General features: G+C 39.9%; 1 protein-coding gene across 4 annotated transcripts in view; it reads right to left on the bottom strand.

Annotated features, from left to right (window-relative positions):
* The window catches only part of wdpcp (WD repeat containing planar cell polarity effector), a 136960-nt gene that overhangs the window by 8166 nt on the left and 103541 nt on the right, over positions 1 to 25253 (bottom strand). For all 4 annotated transcript variants that reach the window (XM_087991704.1, XM_043696719.2, XM_043696716.2 and 1 more), the window contains one exon: positions 7772 to 7928. In XM_087991704.1, the coding sequence (XP_087847830.1) occupies positions 7772 to 7928 (157 nt within the window). The remainder of the gene's footprint in view (positions 1 to 7771; positions 7929 to 25253) is intronic.

Below are 25253 nucleotides of genomic sequence, written 5' to 3'. Positions count from 1 at the left end.
AAAAGCATAACTTCAAAATTTGTGAATGACACAGAATTGAATTGTGTAGTTAATACAAAGGAGGAATGTGACAAAATGAAGGAAAACCATCTTGATACATGTGAGGGTCTGCACTTTTGCAGAAAGAATAATATCCTTGGAAAATAGATGCTTAAGCGGGCTAGAGAAAGAGAGGGATTGGATAATGTAGATATACAAATCAATAAGTGATTTAACATTGTTCTTTTTATGGCTTTAATAATCAAAGTATTTATAGAGGGAGAGAGAAGCAATCTTATATTAAATCTGCAATCTAGATATGGATTACTACAACCAGTCTGTTTCCATCATCTAAAACTGGATATTAAGGCACTGGAGAAAATGCAAAAATATCTTAATAGAATGATAGCAGAACTGAATGATCATAACTTTCAGGATAAAATTGACACGATAGGGCTCTTTTCTCTAGAAAATGGAAGACTTGGGGTTAAATAAAAATAAAATACTGTAGATGCTAGAGATCGAAATAAAGACAAAGTGTTTGGAGAAGCTCAGCAAAGCAGTACCTATGGAGAGTGAAACAGAGTTAATGTTTAGCATCTAATATGATTTTGGTTCCAAAGTAGAGTGGGCAAAACCAGAACTTGGGCCCTAAATATAAGATAGTCATTAATAACTCCAATAGGGTATTCAGGAAAAAAAAAACTTATTTATACAGACAGCAGGTACAGTATTGAATTCACTACCACAGTTCAGTTGAACAGCAAAGGAACAATCAAGGGGAAGCTTAATAACACACAAGGGGGAAAGGAATAGAAGGATCTGCTCATAGGATTCAGTAAAGATGGGTAACACCACTACGGGCCTGTTAAGCTGGAGGGCTTACTTCTGTACTCTAAATACTTTATAATACTTTGTAAATGAACAGATTAACAGTATAGATGATGTTAATCGTCAACATTTATCCGATAGGTGCAGTACTCTCTCAGTACCATGGTGAAATGTCAACCTAAGTTTTCTGCTCAGGTTTCTTGAGTAGGACTTGAACCTCTACTGTGTGGCTCAAATGTAGTTTCCACTCCACCAAGGATATGCAAGCCCTGGGCCTCCTCATGGCCAAATTCTAGCTACTCAATGCCTGGAGGAAAAACACCCCATTTTCCAGCTTGCGACCCTCCAACCACACGGGATCAATGTCGATTTCACCAGTTTCCTCATCGCCCCTCCCCCCAACCTTATCCCAGATCCAACCCTCTTTAACTATCCTACCTATCCATCTTCCTTCCCACCTTCCACTCCGACCTATCACCATCACCCCAACCCTTCATCTATCTATTGCATTCCCCGCTACCTTCCCCTAGCCTCACTCTCCAATTTATCTCTCAGCATCCCTGGGCCCCTCCACATTCCTGATGAAGAGCATCAACTCTCTTGCTCCTTGGATGCTGCCTGACCAGCTGTTCTTTTCCAGCACCACACTTTTTGATTCAGACATAGTGAACCAAGGCTAACACAGAACTATTAAATAGATCTTTAACTCTGCCTGGGCATAAAGCCATCATTGCGGAGTCACCATCCATTATGGCAACAGCTGAATTATAGTTGATTTCAATTGAGGTGAAAATTGGACTACTTTGACAACATGATCAATATGTAGTACTGGTTTCAGGCTCCGATGAATTTGTTTACATTTAGATGCTGTCAGCCAAAACATATGGCTAGATTTTAAACTTTCAATCTGGATTTACAGCATTGTTCTTGTGGAAATGCTTAAAATAAGCCATTACCTGACTGGAGTAGATACTGTGACGTCCAATCCAGGTTTTAATTAATCTCTATTTCTGAACAAGTGAGTGATTCTTGTAAAAATGCAATCATTTACATTTAGGCAGAGGCAAAGAAAAGCTCAAATGTTTTTGAATACTAGCCTCAGGAAGATCTTGAATGACAGGTATAGAAAGGAAACACCATCACTGGAACAGCAGTTTAACTATATACTCTTCACTCTGAATTGAAATGCTTCTAGTTCATAGGCGACTTTTCATTCACAGCATTAACATTAAACCATCTTACAAAGCAGCTTTTTTTTTTGAATGTATTTTAACTGTTCACTAGCTATCAGTCACTTTAAGAATACTGTAGAATCCTGATCTATTTGACTGAGCATTTTTGTGTCATAAAGGGTTCTTTATGAACTGATTACAGTGGGTTTAGCCAGGTCAACTCGACAGGCTCAGAAGACTTTTGAACCTATTCTAATCAAATTGTTACTTAGTGGTACAGGTCTTGGGTATTGCTGAAAAAGGGACTGCTGTCAAAGATTTACATCCTGCACTCATCAGGATAGATCACAAGAATACCCTTCCTCAAAAGGAACAAGTTGTATTAAAAATGAGAAGTCGGTGCTGATTGGTGGGCAAGTGAACTCTGATTGGTCGAGTGTTGCCATGGAGAATATACCAGAGAATGGCTGTGCATTAAGCTTCTGTTTGGTTGAAAAAGATGTAATGTGTGCCTATGTTCTTTATTTGCAAAGGATGGGTCATGTGTGTGAGCATATGCAGCCTATGGCTCATGTAAGTGAGTTATACTGTGAGTTGGATTGAGTACTAGAATAATCCTTAACATAGTTAGAATTGGTTAGCAAGTGTTTTCCAAGCAAGAAATCACATCTAACTTAGTCACTACATTCTGAGTTTTGCCAGTACAGGCCGGGTGATTGCAGAATTATATAAGTGGCGAATATAGTTGCTATTGCAAAGTAGCAAAGTAGCAAAGTTTTACATGGCTAGCTTTGCACATTTTTCACATTTTTGAGACACTTAACCCTTCCAAAATAATCAGAGGTAAAGTGGGCACTTCTCAGAAACCTGAAATTGCAGGCAGTCTTGGTCCGTTCATGGGTTTGCATGATATACAGTGGGCAATGATCTGATCAGGGAGGCTACAATCCTGCAGGATGTCTATTTCAGTATCAAGCTTGCATGATGAACAAATAGCTCCAATCCTACTTACAAGATCGATGATGAGGCCAATCATATAGCCCATGGAACTATATGAAACCAGCGCATTAATTAACCAGTGTAGTTGGGCTTGTTATAGACAGTTAAAAATCACACAACACCAGGTTATAGTCCAACCAGTTTAAATGGAAGCACACTAGCTTTCGGAGCGCCGCTCCTTCATCAGTTGGTTATGGAGGACACAAGTGTAAGGCACAGAATTTACAGCAAAAGTTTACAGTGCGATGTAACTGAAATTATACATTGAAAAATACCTTGATTGTCTGTTGAGTCTTTCATCTGTTCGAATACCATGATAGTTTCACTTCTTTCATGTGTAAATCGTAAATCTTTTTTTAAAAAGTTGCATTCTCAGGTTAGCTGTAACAATGGGTGATAGCTAGATAATATGTTGAAGGTAAAAACAATGACTGCAGATGTTAGAAACCAGATTCTGGATTAGTAGTGTTGGAAGAGCACAGCAGTTCAGGCAGCATCCAAGGAGCTTGGATGCTGCCTGAACTGCTGTGCTCTTCCAGCACCACTAATCCAGAATATGTTGAAGGTGTTGGCCCCCTGTCTGTGCCATGATTCTAATCTAAAAAGTGAGATAACAGAGTTTTACATGAATTCATGCAGTTTTTGAGCAAAGTACAATGTGATGGGCACCTGGAAGTACTCAGGGATGCCCTCATAAGAACGGGATATGATGCTCAACTCATCAACCGCCAATTCTGATGTGCCACAGCAAGGAACCGTAATGACCTCCTCAGGAGACAGATATGTGCTGCAACCGACAGGGTATCCTTCATTGTTCAGTACTTCCCAGGAACTGAAAAACTATGCCGTGTTCTTTGTGACCTGCAACACATTATCAATGAGGATGAGCACCTCGCCAAGACCTTCCCCACACCTCCACTGCTCGCCTTTAAACAACCGCCAAACCTCAAACAGATCATTGTTCGTAGCAAGCTGCCCGGCTTTCAGGACAACTCCATGCAACCCTGTCACGGTAGGCGTGCAAGACGTGTCAGAGTGTGGACATGGATACCACCATTACACATGGGGACAGCTCCCACCTTGTACGTGGCAGGTACTCATGTGGCTAGGCCAACATTGTCTATCTTATACATTGCAGGCAAGGATGCCCTGAGGCATGGTACATTGGGGAAACTGAGCAAAGGCTATGGCAAAGGATGAATGGGCACCGCATAACAAACAACAGACAGGAGTGTTCCCTCCCAGTCAGAGAACACTTCAGTGGTCCAGGACATTCAACCTCGGACCTTCGGGTGACCATCCTCCAAGGCGGACTTCAGGACAGGCAGCAGCAAAACGTGGCCGAGCAGACGCTGTTAACTAAGTTCCATACCCATAGGGTGGGCCTCAACTGGGACCTTGGGTTCATGTCACACTACAGGTGACCACCATTGCACTATACACACACCAGGTACTCCTAAACACACACACGGACACTCATATACACAGACATGCACACACTCACACACATCCTTACAGACACATACACTCCCACACTCTCACATGCATCCTCTCAGAGACTTAGACCACTCTATACTCACGCACACACATATACACTCTCTCACAGACACTCACAATCCCCCACCCCAGACACAAACACACACTCCCACACGCATCCCCTCACAGACTTATGACACTCTACACTCACATGTACATGTACACTCTCTCTCACACTCACAACCCCCCAAGCCAGACAGACAGACACACACACGTTTTTTGTGGGATGAATTTGTACTTGCAGAGTTACATTGTACTTTGCTCAAAAACTGCATGAATTCATGTAAAACTCTGTTATCTCACTTTTTAGATTAGAATCAATCTAAACATCATGGCATAAACAGAGAACACGGGGGCTAACACCTTCAACATATTATCTAGCTAACACCCATTGTTACAGCTAACCTGAGAATGCAACTTTTTAAAAAAAGTTTTGTGATTTACACATGAAAGAAGTGAAACTATCATGGTATTCGAATAGATGAAAGACTCAACAGACAATCAAGGTATTTTTCAATGTATAATTTCAGTTACATCGCACTGTAAACTTTTGCTGTAAATTCTGTGCCTTACAATTGTGCCCTCCACAACCACCTGATGAAGGAGCGGCGCTCCGAAAGCTAGTGCTTCCAATTAAACTGGTTGGACTATAACCTGGTGTTGTGAGATTTTTACTTTGTACACCCCAGTTCAACACCGGCATCTCCAAATCATTGTTATAGACAGGGATGGAAGGCCCAACAAGGCATATCAAGCAGAGCTGCATACGTCAGGAGATTACTTCAGGCTAAAATAGCCAAACATTTTCAGTCTAAACTGAGACAAATATCATGGATGCATTCACAGGGAAACTAGATAAACACTAGAGGGTGGATAGCTTAGAAGGATGCATTGATAGAGCCTGAGAAGCACACCAATGTCAGGAAAAATGCAGACTACAGAACATTTCTTTGTACATCGTTTTGTTTTCTTTTCACAAAAGTCTTTGATCAAACAAATCAAGCAACCACTAGGAAACTGCAATTGCAATATGGATGCCAAAGTTCACAAGCACCATCTGTTCTTAATAGATAATACATAAATAACAATACTGTACAATGGCTCCATCACAGATCTTTTCCCAGTTAAAATAGGCATCATCAGAACAGGAATAGGCCATTCAGCCCCTTGAGCCTGTTCTGTATGTCATTCTGTATGTCACATATTGTGCATCATTACACCAGCACTATACTCAATCTTCCTTGTAGCAGTGCAGGTTTCCCTCAGGTGTGGTAATAACTTATTGCACTGACAGGACTTTCTGTCCTCAACCAGTTGAAGACCACAATCAGGACACTAACACTTCTGTAAACAGAGCTACAAATAGGTTGAGGATGAAGAACCTGCTGGTGCTCACTTTAAGAACTACAATAAGATTGCTGAGTTCGCTGAAATCTGAGAGCATGGGACTTACCCTGAGCATTGGAAGATGAAAGTCCTGAGCTAACTCACACCACAATGCCTTCAATTGGGATTCATGCCTAAGTGTTGGAGAATGTCCCTCACTTCCCTTATCTTTGAAACTAGAAGCTTATATGAATGAAGAGATCCAATGTGCTAACTCAGCCGATGGTGAATTGTGTACGAAGAACAATACAGGACAGAAACAGGCCCTTCAGCCATCCATGCCTGTGCCACTACATTTTGCCCTTTCATGCTAAAACTGTCTTCACTTACAGGATCTGCATCCCTCTAATTCTTTCCTGTCCATGTACTCGTTCAGGTGCTTCTTGAATACTGCTATTCTGTCTGCTTCCACCACCTTCCCTGGCAGCGCATTCCAGGTACTTACCACCCTGTGTGTGAAAAACGTACCTCTCTCATTTCTTTTAAACTGCCGCCCTGCCCCACACCATCCCATCCCCAGAACCTTGAACCTTTGTCTGCTAGTAACTGAGCCCTCTACCTTGGGAAAAAGTTTCATCATTTCCAATCTGTCCATGCCATTCACAACCTTACAAACCTATATCAGGTTCCTCAACCTCCTGAGTTTCAGTGAAAACAAACCCAGTCCAACCAGCCTTTCTTCATAGCTAAAATCCCCCATACCAGACTATAACCTGGTAAACCTTTTCTGCACTGTCTCCAAAGCATCCACTTCCTTCTGGTAGTGTGGTGACCAGAACTGAATGCAATATTCCAAATGTGCCCTAACTAAAGTTCTATAAAGCTGTGACATGACCAAACTACCCTTATACGTAATGCCCTTCCAATGAAGGCAAGTATGCCACAGATCTTTACTTGAACAGGTTTTTGAGAATCAGACAGACACTAAACTCAAAGGTTATCTGGTCCTCCGCAGACTCCTCCACTGTGCTGAAGCTTGGATATTTTATAGATTCTATATCAAAGTCCTAGGACAACACCATCAATGCTGCTTTAGCAGGACCTTTCAAATCAAGTGGGAGGACAAAACAGCAGATGGGAATTCTACAAGACACAGGCATGTCAAGTATAGAGGATATGATAATCACCCTTTAGATGAGATGGAGCAAACATCTAGTCAGAATATCATTTACAAGAATGCCCAAACAGGAGTTCCTCTCAAAGCTAGTTCAGGGAGCCAGTTCACATGGGAACCAAAGATTCAAAAATGATCTCAAAATTTCCATGGAGGTCCACTCTATAATATACAAGGGAGGCAGATGCCCAATCATAGCCAAAATGGCAAATCATCAAAAAGAGTATCAAGAGTTTCTAATCAACAAGAGCAGACGGTCAGAGAGAACAGAGAGAGATGGTAAAAAGAGGAAGATACTCAAGTCAACAAATTCCCCACCCCCATCTCTAACATGTCCTCATCGTGGATGGGCCTGTAAGACTCACAAAGGGATTATAGGGAACCTACAAACCCACAGTCAAAACTGATATTTCATTTCTACCCAGCCATCTGCAAGAACAAATCATCCTTGGCACAGGGATAGCTAACAGAGATAGAAATATTCAGTGCACTCCAAAAATAAATCATCAAAATACCCTGGACAAGCTGTAGCTTTAGAATTTTTGTATTTTTCTAAGAATTGGAAAAGTGGATGGGTGGACTGGCATCACACACTATAGGGAGAAAGTGAGGACTGGAGATCGGAGTTAAGAGTGTTGTGCTGGAAAAGTACAGTAGATCAAGCAGCATCCGAGGAGCAGGAGAATTGACGTTTCAAGCAAAGGCTTCATGATGAAGAGCTTATCACTCACTATAATGCAGTCATGTTTCTTACTTATCAGTAGGATTGTTCTGTGCACCAAACTGTAATGAATGGTTGCTGCTGCAGTTGTTTGATCCTGAAGAAAGATTCCTGCTCTTAAATGATGCAGAGGGCAGTGCTGCCTTGTCTCCTATCAGAGGATCTCCTCCATGTAAGCACTCCAGAGTTTCTATGAATACAGAAAATAATAAAATTTAGGTTTAACTTAAAGCACAAATAGAGACAGAAAATATTGGAATTATTCAGAAGACCAGACAGCATCTGTTGAGAGTCAAACCAAGATAATGTCTCAGGTTAATAGAAAACATTAGAACCATACCTGGTTTTAAACATGTAGCAAGTTCAGACAAAGGCAATGAAAAGGGAAGAGGAATCAAATGTGAGAAAAGATTGATGATAGGGTGGAAGGCAGATGAAATTAAATAATGATAGTGGAAGGTGAAATACAAAGGCAATGGAACACGTACAGAAACAAAAGATGGAGCTAGACAAGCTGTGAATGATAATTGTTAAATGACTACCAGCAGGTGCTGCTGAAAAATATATAGAGGAATCACATTGTGAGCACTGAAGGCAAAGTTAGAGGATGTTTGGGACTAAAAATATTTAGATTAAATTAAGCAAATGGAGATATTTTAAAAGTGGCTGATAAAGATCATAACTAAAAGTGCTTTCTAAAATAATGAGTTTTTAGTTTTCTTTAACTACAGAACTATATCATGCTCTTAAATTGATTGCATTTTAGTGTGAGAATACTAATAAGTAGTGCTACAATCACTTGAACATTGTTGAAAGGAAAATCATTTTTCACTTAGTACAAATGCAAGGATATACTACAGGAAAAACACGTCTGCTGATTGGTTGACAACCGGACACTAATTCGCAATGGCAACATTTTGGTCAATGTGAGGTGACTTACCAAATCAGCACCCTTTATTTCCTGTAGCATAAACTGTTGTGGTAATTTGAAATTTGGCATTCTTGCATTTAACTTGAAGAGGGCAAAATGAAAAGTTTTGGTAACATGTTTTTCTTTCCAGCAATAGTAGTAATATAACAATAGATTAATTCTTCATATTGACATACCTGACAGATTTAAGCATAAGTAAACAGATCAAACATTCTCTCACTGTATCTCTAATAAAAATTAAGATTTTTGTTACCTTCAGGTTTTTAAGAAGTATTTTAAAACAAAGGACAAATCATACAGATTTGAATTAATATTAATAAATGATTAAGTCTTCTGTCGTAAAATTGAAACATTAAAGATATTTTCAGTCCCATATACACTACACTATTCCCCTTAAGAAAATGACTGTAAATATTTGTTAAGTAAACTCTTTGCATGTTGCGAAATGTTTGAATTATACCATAATTGAGGTATATTTATTTTGTGCTTGCCATCCTTATTGTATAGGAATACCTGAGATGTACAAACTAGAAAATTCCTAGGTTCAAACTGCTATAAAACAGTGGCATCGAGTTAGGTAGTGGAAGCCACAGAAATTGGCTTCAGGTTAGGAACATGGGACTGGGATATCATAGCAATTACAGAAACATGGCTCAGGGATAGGCAAGACTAGCAGCTTAATGTTCCAGGATACAATGCTACAGGAAGGATAGAAAGGGAGGCAAAAGAGGAGGGGGAGTGGAGTTTTTCATAAGGGATAGCATTATAACTGTACTGAGGGAGGATAATACTGAAATACATCCAGGAAGTTATTTGGGTGGAACTGAGAAATAAGAAAGGGATGATCACCTTATTGGGAGTGTATTATAGACCCCCCAATAGTCAGAGGGAAATTGAGAAACAAACTTGTAAGGAGATCTCAGCTATCTGTAAGAATAATAGGGTGGTTATGGTAGGGGATTTTAACTTTCCAAACATAGACTGGGACTGCCATAGTGTTAAGGATTTAGATGGAGAGGAATTTGTTAAGTGCGTACAAGAAAGTTTCTGACTCAGTATGTGAATGTACCTACTAGAGAAGGTGCAAAACTTGACCTACTCTTGGGAAATAAGGCAGGGCAGGTGACTGAGTGGGGGAGCACTTTGGGGCCAGCGACCATAATTCCATTAGTTTTAAAGTAGTGATTGAAAAGGATAGACGAGATCTAAAAGTTGGAGTTCTAAATTGGAGAAAGGCCAATTTTGATGGTATTAGGCAAAAACTTTCAAAAGCTGATTGGGCACAGATGTTCGCAGGTAAAGGGACTGCTGGAAAATGGGAAGCCTTCAGAAATAAGATAATGAGAATCCAGAGAAAGGATATTCCTGTCAGGGTGAAAGGGAAGGCTGGTAGGTATAGGGAGTGCTGGATGACTAAAGACATTGAGGGTTTGATGAAGAAAATGAAGGAAGCATATGTCAGGTATAGACAGGATAGATCAAGTGAATCCTTAGAAGAGTATAAAGGCAGTAGGAGTATACTTAAGAGGGAAATTAGGAGGGCAAAAAGGGAACATGAGATAACTTTGGTAAATAGAGTTGAGGAGAATCCAAAGGATTTTTACAAATATATCAAGGACAAAAGGGTAACTAGGGAGAGAATAGGGCCCCTCAAAGATCAGCAAAGTGGCCTTTGTGTGGATGTGCAGGAGATGGGGGAGATACTAAATGAGTGTTTTGCATCAGTAGTTACTGTGGAAAGGACATGGAAGATATAGAATGTAGAGAAATAGATGGTGACATCTTAAATAAATGTCCATATTACAGAGGAGGGAGTGCTGGATGAAACACATAAAAGTGAATAAATCCCCAGGACCTGATCAGGTGTACCCTAGAACTTTGTGGGAAGCTAGGGAAGTGATTGCTGGGCCTCTAATTGAGATATTTGTATCATTGATAGTCACAGGTGAAGTGCCAGAAGACTGGAGGTTGGCTAACATGCTGCCACTGTTTAAGAAAGGTGGTAAGGATAAGATAGGGAATTATAGACCAGTGAGCCTGATGTTGGTGGTGGGCAAGTTGTTGGAGGGAATTTTGTGGGATAGTCAACATGGCTTGGTGTGGGAAATCATGTCTCACAAACTTGATTGAGTTTTTTGAAGAAGTAACAAAGAGAATTGATGAGGGCAGAGCGGTAGATGTGATCTATATGGACTTCAGTAAGGCATTCGACAAGATTCCACATGGGAGACTGGTTAGCAAGGTTAGATCAGAACTGGCTCAAAAGGTAGAAGACAGGGGGTGGTGGTGGAGGGTTGTTTTTCAGACTGGAGGTCTGTGACCAGTGGAGTGCCACAAGGATCAGAGCTGGGTCCACTACTTTTCATCATTTACATAAATGATTTGGATGTGAGCATAAGAGGTACAGTTAGTAAGTTTGCTGATGATACAAAATTGGAGGTAGAGTGGATAGCGAAGAAGGTTACCTCAGATTACAACAGGATCTTGGTCAGATGGGCCAATGGGCTGAGGAGTGGCAGATATGAGTTTAATTTAGATAAATATGAGGTGCTGCATTTTGGGAAAGCAAATATTAGCAGGACATATACACTTAATGGTAAGGTCCTAGGGAGTGGTGCTGAACAAAGAGACCTTGGACTGCAGTTTCATAGCTCCTTGAAAGTGGAGTCGCAGGTAGATAGATAGTGAAAAAGGCTTTTGGTATGCTTTCTTTTATTGGTCAGAGCATAGAGTACAGGAGTTGGGAGGTCATGTTGTGGCTGTACAGGACATTGGTTAGGCCATTGTTGGAATATTGCGTGCAATTCTGGTCAGGGTTCAGAAAAGATTTACAAGGATGTTGCCAGCATTGGAAGATCTGAGCTATAGGGAGAGGCTGATCAGGCTAGGGCTGTTTTCCCTGGAGCATCAGAGGCTGAGGGGTGACCTTACGAGGGTTTACAAAATTATGAGGGGAATGGATAGGATAAATAGACAAAGTCTTTTCCCTAAAGTGGAAAGGTCCAGAAATAGATGGCATAGTTTTAGGGTGAAAGGGGAAAGATATAAAAGAGACCTAAGGGGCAACCTTTTCACGCAGAGGGTGATATGTGTATGAAATGAGCTGCCAGAGGAACTGGTGGAGGCTAGTAGAATTGTAACATTTAAAAGGCATTTAGAGGGGTATTTGAATAGGAAAGGTTTGGAGGGATATGGACCGGGTGCTAGCAAGTGGGACTACACTGGGTTGGAATATCTGGTCGGCATGGATAGGTTGGACCGAAAGGTCTGTTTCCGTGCTGTACATCTCTATGACTCTACGACTGGGGGAAAAAGGAAAATTTGGCAAAGTTCCTGTCCTCTATTTCCTTTGAATGACCCTACTGCTCTGCCAGTTGTATTTATTTTCTAGTCGACCTGTCAGAGGTTTCTTACACACCTCTGGAGCAGGTGGTTCTTGAACTTGGGTTTCATGGCTCAGAGTTAGGGACACTATCAAGCACTACAAGAGTCCCTTCTTGCTAGGCATACAGTGAGGATTCAATTTAACTCAGCTGTAATGTTCGTATGTAGGAATATGCTGTTGACACTCGATGTCTAGGACCAACACATTCCAAATGGACTTTTACAATTGATACAATTGGGTGCCTGATCCCAAGGAAACCATACCCCTGCAAGAAGTAAGTGCTTTTAGGAAAAAAGGCAGGGGTCAGTCTAAAGGGGAAGGACTAAAAAAACACTTTGTGTGCTGCACAGGTATGATGTACGGGTCACTCTGCGGTCTAGGTGTGAAGTAAATCAAGATAAATGTTACACGGGGTCCATCTGAAATGTAGTATCAATTTTGTAACAGGCTGTTTCAAACCAGGTCTTAGGAGACATCGGTGAATAAAACAAAACTGCCCACGATCTAGGAATATGACTCAATGGTATTGAAACATGGCAGAGTACTGGGAGTTTCAGTTTGTATCTAGTGGTGCTATATCTGATTCTCACATACAGTTAAAATAAACACGCTGCAAATATGTGAATTAAATGCTGTTAAAATGTTTATAATGTCATACCTGGCTCCACATGTAATATGCAAATTTCTATTAACCTAGGCATAGGTTTCTGTCAATGTTAATACTCCCCCACTTGTTTGGAATGTGCTACATTATTCAGAAATACAACTGCAGTACAAGAAGTTATGTCAGCATAGATTGCTAGAGGCTTACATTTTATTTGAAGCAAATCAGAGCTTTTTGACTTTGATGATTGTTTCCTGGCAGTCTATAGCACTGTTAAACTAGTTATGACTCACTGTACTGATGGTACTTAATCTACAAAAGGGGCTTGGAATCTCGCTGGACTCAGTTATCTGCCATGGTTTGAGAAAATTCATGAAATCCCATCTTAAGGTACAGTTTTACATCCACTTTAACCAGAAGTGCAATTGGGCAACAGCAATAAACAAGGTGAGAGAGTCAAAGCTACTTCAAATTGTATTGCAGGAAATGCACAAGATTCTCAGAGCTCCCTATTTTCATCACCACAAACAGCACCATCCTGTGACCAATCTGAGAACCACCAAACTCTCACAGAACAACAAACAACAGAGGTTCAATGTTTTTCCAGCTGGGTTCCCAGCGATGCTTTTCTAAATTGTGAGGTAAATTACAATATTGCTGCAGACAATTCAAGCACAATTATTTTGACATGTATATGGTTTATAACACATTTTTGAAAGGAATTCAGAAGATAATTAAACAGGAAAACATTAATTAAGATTAGTAAAAATAAAAATTACATATATGTGATGCCGAAGAATTTTGTTTTGTGTTGTTCCGTTAATTGGTGGGTAAATGTGGTAGGCAATAAGGAGTGTCAAAGTTTAACGACTGAATGAGAATAGAAAATTCATTAAGCATATGCATTATAGGGAAAAAAAAACAAACATCAGAAAATGCTGATGCAATCAAGTTAATTTGGAAATACAATTGTACATTTTCAAAATAAAAGTGAAAAGAATTAGCCTATATCCTGATGCATAAATGTACCTCTTAATGTAATATCACATTATGCAGAATATGAATGTCCCAGGTCTGAATGTGCTGAGTTAGCTGATCTCAGAATATGACCAGGAAGATATTTGGAAACATTTCTGATCTGAGAAAAATTATAAACCAATTACTTTGACTATCCCTGATCGGTATGTAATGATTCTTCCTGCAAACAGCATTTGTGAATTTTAAAAATGTTATTCTTCACACATGGGATGTAGTCATCGTTGGCTAGGCCAGCCTTCTTGAACCGCCACAGTCCATGGTGCTGTAGGTAGACCCACAAATTCCTTAGGGAAGGAATTCCAGTATTTTGATTCAACAACACTGAAGGAACAGTGATACATTTCAATGTCAGGATGGTGAGTGGCTCAGGAGGGAACTTGCAGGAGTGATTCTCCCTATCTCATGCCCTTGTTCTTCCAGATGAAAGAGGTTATGAATTTGGAAGATGCTGCCAGAGGAGCCCTTGGGTAATTTCTGCAGTGTATCCTGTAGTTAGTATATACTGCTGCACCAAATATCAGTGGTGGAGGGAGTGGATGCTTGTGGATGTGGTACAAATCAAGTGGACTGCTTTGTCCTGGAATGATATCAAGCTTTGAGTGTTGTTGGAGCTGCACTCATCCAGGCAAGTGGGGAGTATTCCATCACACTTCTAACTTGTGCCTTGGAAGTCTAGCCACATTTTATATATGGCAAGTCCAATTGACATTCTAGTCAATGGTAACCCCTCAGGATGTTGTTAGTAGGGTAATTCAGTGATAGTAATGCCACTGAATGTCAAGGGGTAATGGTTAGATTCTCCCTTGTTGGAGATGGTCAATTTGCTGGCACATATTTGGTGCAAATGTTATTTGCAACTATTCAGCCCAAGGTTGGATATTGTACAGGTCTCACTGTATTTGAACACGGACTGCTTCAGTATCCAAGGAATGACAAATGGTGCTGATCATTGTGCAATCATCAGAGAACATCCCCACTTCTGACCTTATGATGTAGGAAAGGTCATTAATGAAGCAACAGAAGATGGTTGGGTCTAGGACAGTACCCTGAAGAATTCCTGCAGAGATCTCCAGTAGCTGAGATGATTGACCTCCAACAATCACAGCAATCTTCCTTTGTGCCAGATGTAACAGCAGCTAGCAGAGAGTTTTCCCAATTCTCATTTACCCCAGTTTTGTTAGGATTCCTTGATACCTTATTAGGTCAAATACAGCCTTGATGTCAAGGTCAGTCACTTTCACCTTATCTCTGGAATTCAGCTCTTTTGTCCATTTTTAAACCAATGCTGTAATGAGGTCAGGAGCTGAGTGGTCCTGACAGAACCCAAATTGGGCATCACTGAGCAGGTGCTGCTTAACTGCACTGATGACATTTTCCATCATCTTACTGATGATCGAGAGTAGACTGAAGAGGCAGTAAGTGACCACTGGATTTGGGCTACGTTTTGTGTAAAAGACATACCTGAGCCACTAGCTTATGGTATTTGCATATTCTCCCCTTGTCTGGATGGGTTTCCTCTGTGTGCTCCAGTTTCCTCCCATAGTCCAAAGATGCGCAGGTTAGGTGGATTATCCATGGGAAATGCAGGGTTACAGGGATAGGGTAGGGGATGGATCTGGACAGGATGCTGTTCGGAGGGTTGGTGGATTTGATAGGCCAAATGGCCTGCTTCTACACCGTATGGATTCTATGATTTAAGCATTTCTTGTTATCATGGAAAGTGAATCAAGTTGATTACAAACTGTGATGCTGGGGACCTCTGGAGGAGGCTGTTTTGGATCACCCACTTGGCACTTCTGGCTGAAGATTGTTTCGTGATTCAGCCTTATGTTTTGCACTGAATATTATGCTCCCCCTTATGAGCATGGGATAAATTTGAGATCCTCCTCTTCCATTGAGCTGTTTTGTTGTCCACACCATTTTTGACAGGATATATCAGGACTGCAGTGTTTACTTAGAACTAATCTGTTCTGGCATCACTTAGATTTGTCTACCTTTTGGTGCTTATGCTGTTTGGTGTGCAATTAGCTCCGATGTATAGCTTCATCAGGTCAAAACCTCATTTTTAGTATGCCTGGTGCTGCTCCTTCCCTTTTCAATGAACCAGTATGGATCCCCTGGCTTGATGGCAATGGTAGGGTGGGGAACATGCTAAGTCATGAGGTTGTTGATTTTGTCGGATTACAATTCTGCTGCAGACCCACAGCATCTATGGATGCCTAGTGTTGAGTTGCTAGATCTGTTCAAAATTAATTCTATTTAGTACAGTGAAAGTACCACATACATGCTGGATGGTATTCTCAATGTGATGGTGGGACTTTGTCTCCACAAGAATTGTGTGATGGTCTCTCTTACCGACACTTCATGGACAGATGCATCTGTGGCAGGCATCTGGCACTTGGATGTTGTTTGAAACATAGAAAGTAGGAGCAGGAGATAGCCATTTGGCCCTTCGAGCCTGCTCGACCCATTCGTTATGACCATATCAAATCATTCAATTAAATAGCCTATTCCTGCTTTACCCCTCTCCTTCGATCCCTTTAGCTCCAAGTGCTATATTCAACTTCTTCTGGAAATCATACAATGTTTTGGCTTCAACTGCTTTCTGTGGTCACAAATTCCACAAACTTACCACTGTCTGGGTGAAGAAATTTCTCCACCTCTCAGAACATCTTTCTTTAATAAATAAGAATGTTAATTTCTATCCTTAGGAAATCTAATAGATATCAGGTCAAAATTGGTTAATTATAAACTACTGCTATCAACACTTCAGGAATAACTTGCTCTGTCTGTCTACTTTTGCGATTAAGGATAATAAATTAAAAATTATGTTAATTGGAGTTACTGTGAATTGCAGTCGGCTGAACACAAAACAGATATTTTCTAATAACTTGCATTCCGTGGACGCCGCATGACAGTGATAGTACCATGGATATCAAATATGTCTATATAACGTGAAGTACAAAATGCGCACAAAGCAGAAATCAAGTCTGTTCTTTCTGGAGTTTCAACCAGTAGTTATCTTTTTTATCTCATTTATGGCACAATAGGATTTCTATATCGCCTCCAGAGAATTGAAATTTCATTCTCCCAACACACACATTTTCTGACCCTGCTGAGTGAGAAAGTTTACTGGTTTTACTATAAAACCAAATCTGCACAATCACAGATATTGATAGGATGAATATGTAGAAATTTTAGAATTAATCCATAATTAAATCCTCCCCCCAGAATGAATCCTGGGACTGAAATTCAAACAGTGACCTTCAACTGAAAGTCAACCTTCCAATGATCTTATACCATTCTTTTCAATTCTTAAAATTTTATTCCTAACACAAAAGATTCTAACTTTTTGTGGACATTTGCATCAAATTATCAGATTGTGAAAAATGCAAATTTTCCTCCATATAATTCTGATATAGCAAAAACATATAAACTTATCACATGTACTTATTAACACAGTAATAGGTGAATGTAGTTGTTATGAACCAGACCAAATCTCAATATATATTAAAAAGATAGCTTAGACTTTAACCTTTTCTTATTTTAAAGGTAAGTGAAAGGTGTTGCATTCCAGATGCAATTTGATTGGTCAAACTACTCAACTTTAAGCAAAACACATTTTATTTTTGCACTACAATTAAAATACAGACAAAACAAAAATAAAAGAATGGGCTTACCTGTATCTTTATTTCAACACTTAACATTACTAACTAACTGTTCCAATATACTAACATCCCATAAACACACCTTTGGAAAAGTCAAATTCAGTAAAATCAATTGTCTCATACGCAATTCTAGCAGCAAGAGAAATAAAGCCTAGCTGTTGAACTGTCAGTCAGTACTAATGTTCCAGAGAAAGGAATCAGAGCTTCCACATCCAGCTTCAAGACCCCAGCAACTGCTGAAAGCAAAATTAAAAATCCTATTTCTGTGGGAATGTGACCCCACACATTTAGGCTGCTTCTATTCCAACTTTAAAAAAAAACTCAAGGCCTCACAAGCTGTTTATTGGCTTTGAGCATACAGCTCAGAACCTCTGTCTCAACCTTTCTTCATTAAAAAAAGTACAAAGTACACCTCTTAAAGTCAAAGCATCATCACATAGTGAACAACTCAAGAACGTATTATTAGTTAACTGATAGGATGGGAGATAATTTAAGGACCATTGCAGGATTATCTTCCTGCTGACCATTGATCAATGTTACTGTTCTGCTGAGAGCAGTCAGATATTTAGCTGGGCAGCTGAATGATCCAATCGTGGCATTAAAACCAAAGTGAGATAGGAACATAGGAGGAATAGGGCAGCTAGCCCCTGAGCTTGTTTGCCCATACTAAATCAGGGCTAATCATCTTGCTCAATGCCATTTTCCCAAACTATTCCCATACTCATTAATATAAATCTTGAGTATTCCTAAAAGAAAGTCACCTTTTGGTAAAGTTTTTTTTTACCTTTCACTCCTTAGCACACTTCACAAGAATATAAATTCATGGGGAAAAAACAGCACTTATACAGCATGACAAGAGAGTTGGTTAGCAAAATAGACTTTGATTGGTAGAGGGGTTGTCATAAAGAATGCACCCATTACTGCTAACTGACAGCTAACAGCCAGACTTTATTTATATGTTAAACCAGGCAGGTTGACTCAGATTGATTTGGGCATTTCCCTGAGAAATGAACAAGTAATTAGCTGTCTCCTATTGAAACAGGTGCAATGATGAACAGTTTCTTTCTGTCTACAAATAACTGGGTCCTATGTAACAATATATGCAGCTTTTTACTACACACAAGTATATGACACTGCAAGCCTGACTAACAAATCTGAATTGATTATCAGTTTAATTCCTTGCAGATTCAGGATTATCCAACAAATCCAATTGCAGAGTCATGTCGAACAGCAGGCATGTTGTGAGGTTTGCAAGTGCAATCATACTGATTGGGTATGATCAGTATCTTGGTTGTTGTGAACAGCTGAACGGATGTGCTACTTGACACTAGTGGTCAACAGCCTACATACCTGGTATCATGCAGCCAATAAAATTCATAGAACACATTACTCATTCGGATCCTTCTGGAACTGTCTGGAAATTCAATCCTTTACAAAACCAGGGAAAGTAAAACTTTAAACTCTGAAATGATATGGACCAGCAATGTAAAAAAATTCCACTACCAAACATATATTACAAAAATCAACAATTGGAAATACAAGTAAGCAAACATCAGATCATATTCAATTCATGATCATGAACTTTTGCCAGCTTATTTAAACTGAGGGAAGAAAATAACCACATGTAAAACTTTTTAAAATGTCTTGCTTGAGGCTCATTATCTCGATAGTCTTCCTTGTGTTCTACTCTCACTGCAGAAGTTAAATAATGTATTTACATGCATATTATCAATGCCTTTCAGCATTTTTACATCTGTGACTGTGACTTTCCCAATCTTCTGTACTGACAGTAAGTTTTCACAAATTCTGTGCACCTTTTCTCATAAATTAAAAGTTTCACCATTCCTGTCATCACTTTTTCAACCCTTTCAAAAATCCAAACAGGGGAGCAAATACTTCTCTTGATAACTCTAGTAGCACTTAAATAGTTTTCAGCATGAATACTGAAGATAGTTTGATTCAAAATAGCTGCCTCAAATTAAATGGATAAGTCATAAATATAGTGATTAGGGCCAAGATGTAATGTTAGGTGGGCAATGGGAGGGTGATGGCAAGTGAATCCATTTCCTTCCCATTATTGATAGAGTGAAGCCCCAGCATTCATTTATACATAAGCTGCAAATCCTTTATTAAACAAACAAATTAGGAGCAGAAGTAGACCACTCAGTCCTTGAAGTCTCATCTGTATTCAGTATGATCATGGCAGTTCTGATTACTTTAAATACTGAACTACTCCTGGCAACCATTTACCCACTTGCTTGTCAAGAATCTACCAACCATCTACGATTTAGTTGAACTGAATTAGAAACAATCCTAATTCAAAATCAAAACTGATATTGTTGAATTTAAGGAGATGCTTTATTTTGATGCATCAAGAAACTACTGGAGAAGTGAACATTGCATAAGTGCTTTGAAAGAAGGACACTGCAGCCTTTACCAGATATCTCACAATAAAGTAGCTGGAGCAGTGGCAAGTTCAGGCAGGCAGATGGCTTAAGGGTTGCAACGGTCACAGAATTGACATTGGATATAATGCAAATGTGCTAGCTATGAGGTAATATTAAATCGAGCAGCTTGCTGGTCCACATTGAGGCTATAACTTTGGTCTGCCTTCTGCTGTAAGAAGCTTTAAGAAGGCAATTTATTATATTCATTGCACCTCACATCAACAAATCATTTATTTTGTTCCTGGGTTTGCCATGATTCTGGAACTCCAGGGATGCTCTTCCAGCAGTACAAATGCAAGAACTGCTAGCATTTAATTGCTCTCGAAATGTGGGACTGCCTCCCCTGGGATCTTAATTCCAGGTGGCCTGTTGATGACCTCACCAGAGTCTGACTGGGGTGTGCTTTGGTCGAACATCCAGAAGTAGCAGCATGTCTCTATCACAGCCTCTCCAGTCAGCTGCAAGATCTCTGCTGCCATAACAGGATCCTGCCCATTGATTGGTTGAAGTGGTGTTTTAGTGCTATTTTGCTACTAACTTCATCACAAGGCAAAAGAAAGGCCTTTAGGTTGGACAGTTTAAGTACTCAAAAGACTAATCTGATACGCTGAAGCTTTATGATTTTCTTCACAACATGCAAAATTATAAACATTTACACATTTTTTTGCACACGTTATTGTATATTGCTTGGAGGTTGAAAGATCTAGGTTGGAACACTTAATAAATGTAAAGTGGTTGAAAACATACTGATGAAATATCATCACTATAATTTGAAAGTTATGTCCCAAGTACAGTGAAGACAGTTGTCTCATAATGATTGGGCTTTTAGTGTATGCAATTTAGCTACAACCAAAAGCACGGGGCCATGTTCAAAAGGTGTTATGACAAACTACTGACCCTCTTGAGAACTTCAAATTTTGTATGCAATCTTACTGACGTGAACAGAAAACAAACTCCATCATACCAGTATAAATTATCCATCTGGGAATGGGACTGTATCCAGGAGTACAGGCATATCTGTATAGAATTCCTTTATTACAGAATACAATCCTACTGACAATGTAATTCAAACCCACTGGTTGCAGGTCACACTATACAGATACCAGTCCCAGAGAACGTCCGCAACGTAACCAAGGCAAACATCATCTCATTTGGAATTGGTACCTGATCAGGTGTAGGAGAAAGTGAGGTCTGCAGACGCTGGAGATCAAAGCTGAAACTTTATTGCTGGAACAGCACAGCAGGTCAGGCAGCATCTAGGGAACAGAAGATTCGACGTTTCGGGCTTCCTGAAGAAGGGCATGTGCCCGAAACGTCGAATCTTCTGTTCCCTAGATGCTGCCTGACCTGCTGTGCTGTTCCAGCAATAAAGTTTCAGACCTGATCAGGTGTACTCTAGAACTCTGTGGGAAGCTAGGGAAGTGATTGCTGGGCCTCTTACTGAGTCACAGGTGAAGTGCTGGAAGACTGGAGGTTGGCTAACTTGGTGCTACTGTTTAAGGAAAGTGGTAGGGACAAGCTAGGGAACTATAGGCCAATGAGCCTGACGTCGGTGGTAGGCAAGTGGTTGGAGGGAATCCTGAGGGACAGGACGTACATATATTTGGAAAGGCAAGGACTGATTAGGGATAGTCAACATGGTTTGTGCATGGGAAATTATGTCTCATTAAGTTGATTGAGTTTTTTGAAGAAGTAACAAAGAGGATTGATGAGGGCAGAGTGATAGATGTGATTTATAAGGACTTCAGTAAGGCATTTGACAAGGTTCCCCATGGAGTATTGAGTACAGGAGTTGGGAGGTCATGTTGCGGCTGTACAGGACATTGGTTAGGCCACTGTTGGAATATTGTGTGCAATTCTGGTCTCCTTCCTATCGGAAAGATGTTGTGAAACCTGAATGGGTTCAGAAAAGATTTACAAGGATTTGGCAGGGTTGGAGGATTTGAGCTATAGGGAGAGGCTGAACAGACTGGGGCTGTTTTCCCTGGAGTGTTGGAAGCTGAAGGGTGACCTTATAGAGGTTTACAAAATTATGAAGGGCATGGATAGGGTAAATAGGCAAAGTCTTTTCCCTGGGGTGTAGGAGTCCAGAACTAGAGGGCATAAGTTTAGGGTGAGAGGGGAAAGATATAAAAGAGACCTAAGGGCCAATTTTTTCACACAGAGGGTGGTGCATGTATGGAATGAGCTGCCAGAGGAAGTGCTGGAGGCTGGTACAATTGCAACATTTAAGAGGCATTTGAATGGGTATATGAATAGGAGGGCTTTGGAAGGATACAGGCCGAGTGCTGGCAGGTGGGTTTAGATTGGGTTGGGATATCTGGTCGGCATGGATGGGTTGGACTGAAGGGTCTGTTTCCATGCTGTACATCTCTATGACTCTAATACCATCAAAATTGGCCTTTCTCCAATTTAGAAGTTCAACTTCTAGATCTGGTCTATCCTTTTCCATCACTACTTTAAAACTAATAGAATTATAGTCGTTGACCCCAAAGTGCTCTCCCACAGACCCCTCAGTCACCTGCCGTGCCTTTTTTCCCCAAGAGGAGGTCAAGCTTTGCATCTTCTCTCGTAGGTACATCCATAAAAAGAATCAGAAAATTTTCTTGTACACACTTAACAAATTCTTCTCCATCTAAACCGTTAACACTATGGCAGTCCAAGTCTATGTTTGAAAAGTTAAAATTCCCTACTGTAACCATAAAGTGTCCTCAGCAGGACAATATTGAAGTCAATAGTATCTGCTTGTACAAGAAAAGTTTGTATGCAATTTTTAAAATAAGTCTTCTGGGCTGTGGGTGTCACTAGCTCAGCCAGCATTTGCTGCTCATCCATAATTGCTCTCATGGCACTTAAGGGTTAACCAGATTTCTGACAGTTTGGAGTCATATATGGGCCCGAGTCCAATGGCATGACGACTACACCACCACCTCTCCTCAAATACTACGAAATAAACACGAAGGAGACACTGCCGGAAAAACCCCAGCTTCAAAGAACAGTAAAACATCAGTAAAAGCTCAGCCATCACTATTTCTTGGCAGCTAGATAACTTCTTGCTGATCAGAAACATTTTCTTGTTGCAATTGTAAAACATTCATACTATCAGTCAGACTGGTAACTAGATTATTCTGCTTGTCAAAAATACTCTATTATGACAACAATTATTGAGATAGGGAAGCCTCTGAGGCGGTGGCCAGAAAGAAAAACTATTCTGTCATCTTCAAGGTAAAAGGCAGCATAGATACATGCAGAGCCACCTGTATCCCTCAAGGCTGCCTTGTAGATAGACTCTTCAAAGATTTGAAAACTAGAACACTTCAAACAGATTTCAGTCAACACAGCAATCAAATACATAGGCAAGGTACAGGTCTATACGATGCTGCAAAATCACCTATGTTACAGATATTGTCATATGGCACTGGCCAAGTTTTTGATGATTCCATATATTAAATGACAACATAGCATCAATATTGCAAAATTTCCAACCTGAATCAACAGGAAAGTTCTTTTTTTCAAGAGAAAATTCTAACAAGTATGTACTTAAAACCCTTTAACTTTTTTTGCCTTCCAAAAATATTTCCCACTAATATCTCCTCCTTAGGTTCTGGCATCTACATTAGACCCAGACTGAGACAGTGAGAAACCAATCTTCACAGACCAAAAGGAAACCATCAGTAACTGACTCGCACACAGTAGGAGCAACCGGCCGGTATACAACCCCTGCTTATTGATCAATGGAAAGGTAGAAAACAAGGAAGATCAACCCATCCTCTTGGGGGTGTCCCCGTGCCAAATGTACCAAGAAGGTCAACAACATTTAAAACATGCAGAAGTAGACTAAATCCTACTGTTCCCAAGGTACTGTTGTGCTACATGTTAAAGGAATTCCATTAATTCTCAAGTTCTGAGTTCTGAGGAAGGGTCACTCGATTTCTTTTAATAACTCTGATTTCTCTCCAAAGATGCTGCCAGACCTGCTGAGCTTTCCTACTAATTAAAGGCTTGCCACATCAATGCTCAAAGAAAGCTTCAACACAATTTGATTTCTTCAAATCTGTCTTTAAATTTTAAGTACCAAATATTGCCAGGAATTTCTATCTTGCAAACAAGATATTATTGATATATCTCAAAATGTTAACAAATTGTTGTCATGACAGCACAATATATCAGCAATAAGGTGAAGAAAATGTATAGGGTTTCTTCAATTCCATGTGATCTGACAAACAAAGTAATGAAGAGAATGTTTGGAAATTGTAACCCTGATAGAGAAGGCATATTTTTGTGTTAATTGTAGCATAGAAACTTTAGTGACACTGACAATAATAGCTGGAGGCAGGGAAGCTTAATGTTTACTTGCCTCGTATACCTGTCTTACTGGGTATTAAGCAATATAGAAGAGTATGAACTTGAGTTCAAGTCCTGAAAATTAACAGGAAATACCTGGAGGCAATGAAGATAAAAGGGAAGGCTCATTACAAACATGACTTAAATGTATAGCTTGAAAACATGATTGACAGATCAGAACTCCTATTTCAGGGTGTTACTAAGGGGACAGTAGACAGTGCACTCTCTAATACAGAACTTAGCAACTGCCCTTTAGTTCCTGAAGTTCCATTGTTGCAGAAACAGACACTTCAACAGAATGGAAGCTTTTTTGCTTGTAGGCATTTAGCTGGATAGCGTGCCACCAATGTAGCAATCTAAAGATGCCAATTTAATTAAAACAGTTTTAAGTGCATTGCCTTTATCAGTTAATGAGAGCTTTTCGTCGTAAATGGGTATGTTTAGCTACACAAATCTAAAAGATGTAAAGTACCTTTTGACATACTGTATGATCAGATATGGGCCAAAGGGAATTTAATAGTTAAACTAGAAAGACAATCAGCATACTGAGTACTTTAACTGAAATCATAAAGACTACAAAAGAAGTGCTAAGTAGGTTGAGAACTTCATCACAGGAAAGAGAGAGAGAAAAAAATCAGAGACACAAGTGACAGAGCTCACTGTAGTAGCTAATCACAGAGTAGAATTCTCAGAATGTCTACAAGAAGCATCATATCTTCCAAAGTTAAAAATCACACAACACCAGGTTATAGTCCAACAGGTTTAATTGGAAGCACACTAGCTTTCGGAGCGACGCTCCTTCATCAGGTGATTCGGCATCTCCGAATCATATCTTCCAAGCATTGAGAATAGGAATTCTGAAGGGACGGGGCGGGGGACATTAAATGTCCCATTCAGTACAAGATTGATAATATAGAAGGAGAGATGGATCATATAATATAGAATAACTCTCATTCTTTAATAGAGACTTCTATAAAGATATCAAGATCTTAGTCAAAAGTCCATTTTGATCGACATCAGGCCTATTAAGACTCTTCTTAGACGTGACTTCCACCACACACTAAAATTACACATTAAACAAAACACACATTTTATCAG

Source organism: Chiloscyllium plagiosum, unplaced genomic scaffold (genome assembly GCF_037043375.1).
Source record: "Chiloscyllium plagiosum isolate Xiang-an unplaced genomic scaffold, Cpla_swu_hap1 HiC_scaffold_10, whole genome shotgun sequence".
In the NCBI taxonomy this organism is placed as follows: Eukaryota; Metazoa; Chordata; class Chondrichthyes; order Orectolobiformes; family Hemiscylliidae; genus Chiloscyllium; species Chiloscyllium plagiosum.
Note: the sequence above shows the minus strand (reverse complement) of the source record. Positions and strands in the feature narration are given on the sequence as shown.